Raw genomic sequence first — 6539 nt, forward strand, 5'->3', positions numbered from 1 at the left:
GGCATAAACAAGGAGCGCAGGACCTAATTCCTTCCCCTCCCTTTCCTCACTGGCTTGCCCGGGCTCGCCAATAAATCCAGCTCGGCTATGCATCGCGATGGGAACGTGCTGCCAAGGAGGCTGCCTTCCCGTCACTGAGGATGCCGCCTTCCCCTCACTGAGGAGGCTGCTGCCGCCGGGGCTGCCTGCGCACCACTGAGGACGCTGCTGCTGCCGCGGAGGTTGTCGTGCCCTCTCTGAGACAGCAGCGGCTGTCGCCGCCGAGCCTGCCGTGCCCTCATTGAGGTGGCCGCCGCTGCTGCGTTACTGGGAGAGATTGTGGCGCTGCGACAGGGGAGGACGGAGCTCGGCGCGCAGGGGGGAGGCGCGGCGAGCATGCGCCGCCCGAGCCACTGACTGGATATTCAGCCAAGGTACCGAGGCAAAAAAAAAAAAAAAAAAAAAAAAAAAGGAAGGAAAGGAAAAAAAAAAGGAAAAGGATTGAGAGAAAGAAGAATGAATGACGGCAGAGGAGAATAGACAAGACCGCCAGGGTAAAGCAGCCCCCGGTCGGCGGGAAGGAGCAGCTCTGGCATGTGGGGATCTCCGGCACCAACAGGTAGGAGGAGAGGGGCTGGGGGCGCCGAGGGCTGCCGCGGCTGCAGGTGCGTGCGGAGAGGGCTCTCCCGCTCAGGGGCCAGGGGGGTGCTTTCCAAAGAAGTGGCATGATGGAAGCCCTCATAGACAATGCCTCTTCCGCTCTCCCCAGCTCCCCGCCGCGGGGGGCTCTCGCACGGCTCCGGCAGATGCGGCTGATGCCAGGCAGCGGCACCCGGGCCGCCTTGCAGCGCGGCGCAGTCCAGCCCTGCATGGCCGGGCGCGGGGAGCGGCCGTGCCCGTGAGTGTGTGCGTGTGCCAGCGGCCGTGCGAGTGTGCCAGCGGTGGCGGGTGCGTTGCGAGCGTGCGGGCTGTGTGTGCGGAGGCAGGGCCGGCCGCCGCGGGGACAGCTCCACGGAGGAGGGGGAGCGGCGGGGCTGGCGGGAGGGGGAGGGGGAGCCTGATTTCATGGTTTTAAAACGATGCCATGATCTGATCAGCCTCTGTTTACACAGCAGCAATCAGGCTCTTTTGTGGACGGTAAGAATGGAAGGATTTTGCTAGGATTCAGTGGGAATATCCTTTGTACACCCGAGGTGGCATAGGAAACACTTCGTGTGAATAACGAAGGAGCCTGATCATGCCTGCTGTGGCTCCTGTCCCTGGATCTGGAGGGAGAAAAAAGAAAACCAAAACAAAACAAACAAAAAAAATAGAAAAAGCAACAACGGACAGTTCTTTATTTTATTTTATTGCATGAAATGCGTTCCGGTGCGATTCACTGGGAGGATTAATGGGAATCGGAAAGCCCTAATTAGCTAAAAAAAAAAGCCAAAAAAACCCCAACGAAAAAAACAACCAACCAATTTATATGTTTATTTAAGCATAACCAAAACTAGCCCTCCCGAAAGGATGGGCATTATATCTTGGCTGTGTTGCCTATATTTGCTCAGTATTTACCCTGACGGTTGCTTATTATGAATTATGTCGAGGTTTTAACGATTTGCATTAAAGCACGGGGGAAGGGAGGGGGGGCCGGGGGACGACACCCTAAAGCATACTGCTATCGACTGTCTAGATACCTGTTTATCTAAAAGCCTAAACGATAAAATTATGGTTCGTAGCTGGAAGGGAGGGGGATAATTAATACTATTTCTCTTACAAAATGCATAAACTAACACTGTGTGATTAATGTGCTTTGGTGACTTGGGTTAAAAAACATAAATTCTGCAGGGTTTCTTTGGGTGTGATCCATATCAACACAGCAGCTGCCTCTTAAAACATTGACAAATTCTGTAGCCATAAAATAAATGTAGGTAATGTCAAAATATCAGCAGTCTTTGGGGATTTTTAAAAAAGATGTCAGTGATTAACTCCTGGGCTTGCAAACTGGGAATCTTTTGATTCATAAAATCTCTGAGGTTTTAAGTGTGAAATTATATGTGCTACCAAATATAAGGTGTATTGGTCAGTCCTGAAACTGTAACAAGCCAAATCTGTCAATAGTCAATCATACTAAATAGTAAGTATAAAAAAAAAAAAGCCTCACTTTTCTAAAAACAAACAATAGTACTCAAATTTACAACTTCATTTGGTTCTCCATAAATTAACATCTTTGTTAGCACTTTCTGACATCATTTTGTGTTAACTTAAGAACTGATAGCTCGATTTTTTTTCAGATATTTTGATGGCATGACAAATCAGAAAGAAGAGGATGTACTGTATGACTAGACACAAGATCAGTTCTGTTTGTGGATTACATTTTCAGTAAGATGTATGGATCTATTTTTTCCTTGTTCTTAAATATAGATCATGAGACTTGACTGAGGCAATATACATATCATCCATCCATCTATGGCGAACTACAGCCATGCAGCTGACAACATTTTACAAAATCTCTCTCCTTTAACAGCTTTTCTGAAACTGACTTCACTGGGTTTCATAATAGGAGTCAGTGTGGTGGGTAACCTTCTGATCTCCATTTTGCTAGTCAAAGATAAGACCTTGCATAGAGCTCCTTACTACTTCCTGTTGGATCTTTGCTGCTCAGATATCCTCAGATCTGCAATTTGTTTCCCATTTGTTTTCACCTCGGTAAAAAATGGCTCTACTTGGACGTATGGGACTCTTACTTGCAAAGTGATTGCCTTTTTGGGGGTTTTGTCCTGCTTTCACACTGCTTTCATGTTATTCTGCATAAGCGTCACGAGATACTTAGCTATTGCCCACCACCGTTTTTATACGAAAAGACTGACCTTCTGGACTTGTTTGGCTGTTATCTGTATGGTGTGGACTCTCTCTGTAGCCATGGCTTTCCCCCCAGTTTTAGACGTGGGCACCTACTCGTTCATTAGGGAGGAAGACCAATGCACTTTCCAGCATCGTTCCTTCAGGGCTAATGATTCCTTGGGATTTATGCTTCTTCTTGCCCTTATCCTCCTAGCCACACAGCTTGTCTACCTCAAGCTGATATTTTTTGTTCATGATCGCAGGAAAATGAAGCCAGTCCAGTTTGTTGCAGCAGTGAGCCAGAACTGGACTTTTCATGGTCCTGGAGCAAGTGGTCAAGCAGCTGCTAATTGGCTGGCTGGATTCGGAAGGGGTCCCACACCTCCAACCTTGTTGGGAATCAGGCAGAACGCGAACACCACAGGCAGGAGGAGGCTACTGGTTTTAGATGAATTCAAAATGGAGAAGAGAATCAGCAGAATGTTCTACATCATGACATTCCTCTTTCTGACCTTGTGGGGTCCCTATTTGGTAGCCTGTTACTGGAGAGTTTTCGCAAGAGGGCCTGTAGTACCTGGGGGATTTCTAACGGCCGCTGTCTGGATGAGTTTTGCCCAAGCTGGAATCAATCCTTTTGTCTGCATTTTCTCCAACAGGGAGCTGAGGCGCTGTTTCAGCACAACCCTTCTTTACTGCAGAAAATCCAGGTTACCAAGGGAACCTTACTGTGTTATATGAGGGAGCATCTGTAAATCTTTAGCCTTGTGAAACACTACCATTCTCTGCTAAGCAATTGTGGCCTGTAGCCATGTCTTGAGGAGAAAATCAAGAATGGGATGTCAGCAGCTGTAAGGATTTGGGCAACATTCTGCAGTCTTTGCAATAGCTCACCTCTAATCCTGTTTCAAACCTAAACATGTTCCTGCTGACCACTGCTGAAGGTTTGTAATTAAGAACAAAGGACTGAACTACTGCCCTGAATTCCTTTATGTGGTTGAAATCTAGATTATGAAAGTAGCAGGTGCTAAGTATCAGTGCTAAATGCTGTGTATATCACTACATAAAATAAGAACATCAAAAAGATTAGCATTGGACATCTTAATAAATTAAGTTGATATGAGGTTAATGTGTTGATAAAACTAATTTTAGACATCTGAAGACCTTTAAAACATTTCATACAATTATTATTTTACAAAGACTGAAAACTGGGGACTCAAGTACTGTAACTGATTAAAGATGTGCCATGCATTATTGGATTATCACACTTACAAATCTGTTTGCCTTGTGAGTAAGTTTTGGGGAGCATTCCAAAGCAGTATTTTTGTTCAGATTTTGACTTTAATTTTTTTTCTCCAAATATATTACTCTTTCTAATTACCATTTTCCTTAACAGTGAAATTACTAACATTTAACTGTATTCTGTGTTTTTTGCTGATTTGGTATAAAGTTTAATAGACTCTTATTTATATTTTTTAAAAAGCTAGATATCAGTCTGTTAGGCAACGTTAATGATAATATCCAGTCATAATTGAACAGTTATAATTATACAGAATAAACACATGTTGCCTTAAAGGGTTATCTAGTATCTTCCATTTTGTTTAGCATTGAAGCAAATAAGCAAGGAAAATTGAATCAATAACTCTGGTCAGTCATTTGGGAGTGCATGAAAGATCACTTAGTCCTCTTTTTTCCTTTTTACTCCAATGGTTCCCAAAATCAATATGCACATCACTGGGATTATATGATTTTTTTTCTAGGTGTGCCGCCCTTTCTAGTTTGTTCTGAGAAACACAGGCAGTTGATGTATGTTTATATTTTAAGACAGCTGTCATGGGGAGACCGCAGCCTTAGTATGATATCTTGCACAATTTGTGAAGCATTTATTCTACTGAAGGCACAGTCTTGTTTATATTTTCTGCACATTTTGGTGTATTGGTTGTTTTAAATTATTTAAGTTTTAACTTGTGAAAGCATATAATATGATTTCTTAGTATTTTAGAAATACATTAGAGTCTGTGAGTCTTTCCTTCTTTAAGATACAGATGTGTGGATTTCAATATAAAGTTGCATTTGCCAAAATTTACCTGTGTAGCTTGTTAATTTTCTTGGAATAAAATTTTACATTTTTCCAGTTATACAATTAACCTTTTTTATTTTGTCTAGTGAGCTAGCATGAAGTACTGAGAATGTAGCCATTATGAATTATTATCCTTTGCAGTCACTGTATTCCCAAACTGTAAATGCATGAATGATGGGGACCACAGGATTGATAAATGATATTATCTGCAGTAGCACTATTGTGTAGTTTATCATAATTACCCATCTATCTGTTCTAATATGTCAGTTATATTTAAAGTTACAACACAGTATTTGACATTAACTTCACAGTTTAATTTTGGAAAATGTGTGTATCTGAAGCACAACATCATTAGTTGGTCAGTCATAAAGAAGACAGATTTTTCTTAATTTTGGGAGAGACAAGACTAGAGGTCTTATTTCAGTATTGGTATATCTTGTCCTTTGTTGTAGTTTTATGACCAGCAAGTTAATGTGTACATTCACAAGCAGCAGTCAATAATGGAAATGCTTAAATTTGTATGATAACATTATACAATATATGCAACAATTCAGACAGTTGTGTCTATATGTGATCAGACAACTTGATCAAAGATTTGGTGAGCAATCTGTTTGACCTCACTTACACTTTTATACTGAGGTTGATTGGTTGAGAGGCATGGCTTTATATACTGTGTTGAAACCGAAAAATTGCTTAAATTATGAGTCCTCATCCCAATAGGAATGTTTCAGAACGTAATTTGATATGGGACCAATAAACTTCTACCAAACTTCTACCATTTTTATTACACTGAAAAAGGCTTTGAAATTAAGGTAGTTAAGCAATTGTCAAAGATAGAAGGAGTGAATAAAAACTGAATCATATGCTGAGAAAAATTCTGAAAGTCATCCCACTTAAGTTTATTAAAAGGTTGATTGGCAATAACTTCAGTCTAATTTCTTTGAAATAGTAACCTTTACAAGGAACATTGATATTACATATTGTAATAAAGAACTACATATAAATAAAGTTGTAAATAGTGTTATAGTTGTAGAAGTAGTCAGTTCTGAGGATTAGCCAGAAAATTTTCAACTATGAAATTTCAAAAGCTGCAAATTTGGGGCCTGACCTAACTCTTAATAAAGTCAGTTGGTGTTTTCCCATTAACTTCATTTGGAGCAGAAGCAGGCCCTAGCATTTCTATAGTGCTATACTTCTGAAATACTAAGAAGGCTGTATTTACTATGCAGTGGGAAATGAAAAAAAAATTAAATTATTTCCCTGGAAGTTTTGCAAGCAGCAACTGATGTAAATTAAAATAATAAACAGTAAACAAGTCTGAAAGCAAATATTTTGATAAATGTTTTTCTTTTGATATGAATATAATTCCTTTGGCTATATGACAATACTGTATTGCTACCTGAGAAAGGGCAGGTACTTTTTATTAAGTGAATTTTTAGAATTGTGCCAGTAAGAAGTCTTGTGACAGAAGTATTTCTTTTTATTGTTCTCCAGTGTTAAAAGGACAAGGGGATGTTCAGTGAAATTAAAAGCCAACATATAAAGTAACATTTTATGCAAAGTTATTACTCAGTGGAACACTCTGGTACAGAATGTCAAGTAGTTTAGAGAGATTCCTACAAGAACTGTATGTTTACATGAATTAAAGCAGTGCTTG

General features: G+C 41.0%; 1 protein-coding gene across 1 annotated transcript; it reads left to right on the forward strand.

The window, feature by feature from the left end:
• Positions 1-461: 461 nt before the first annotated feature.
• On the forward strand, positions 462-4945 carry GPR85 (G protein-coupled receptor 85). Its single transcript, XM_085042960.1, has 2 exons — positions 462-598; positions 2256-4945. Exon 2 carries the CDS (start codon positions 2431-2433, stop codon positions 3541-3543), a length of 1113 nt encoding a protein of 370 aa, XP_084899086.1. The 5' UTR covers positions 462-598; positions 2256-2430; the 3' UTR covers positions 3544-4945.
• The last annotated feature ends 1594 nt before the right edge of the window (positions 4946-6539 follow it).

This window comes from Lichenostomus cassidix, chromosome 1Aa (genome assembly GCF_008360975.1).
Source record: "Lichenostomus cassidix isolate B80296 chromosome 1Aa, HeHo_3.0, whole genome shotgun sequence".
Classification (NCBI taxonomy): Eukaryota; Metazoa; Chordata; class Aves; order Passeriformes; family Meliphagidae; genus Lichenostomus; species Lichenostomus cassidix.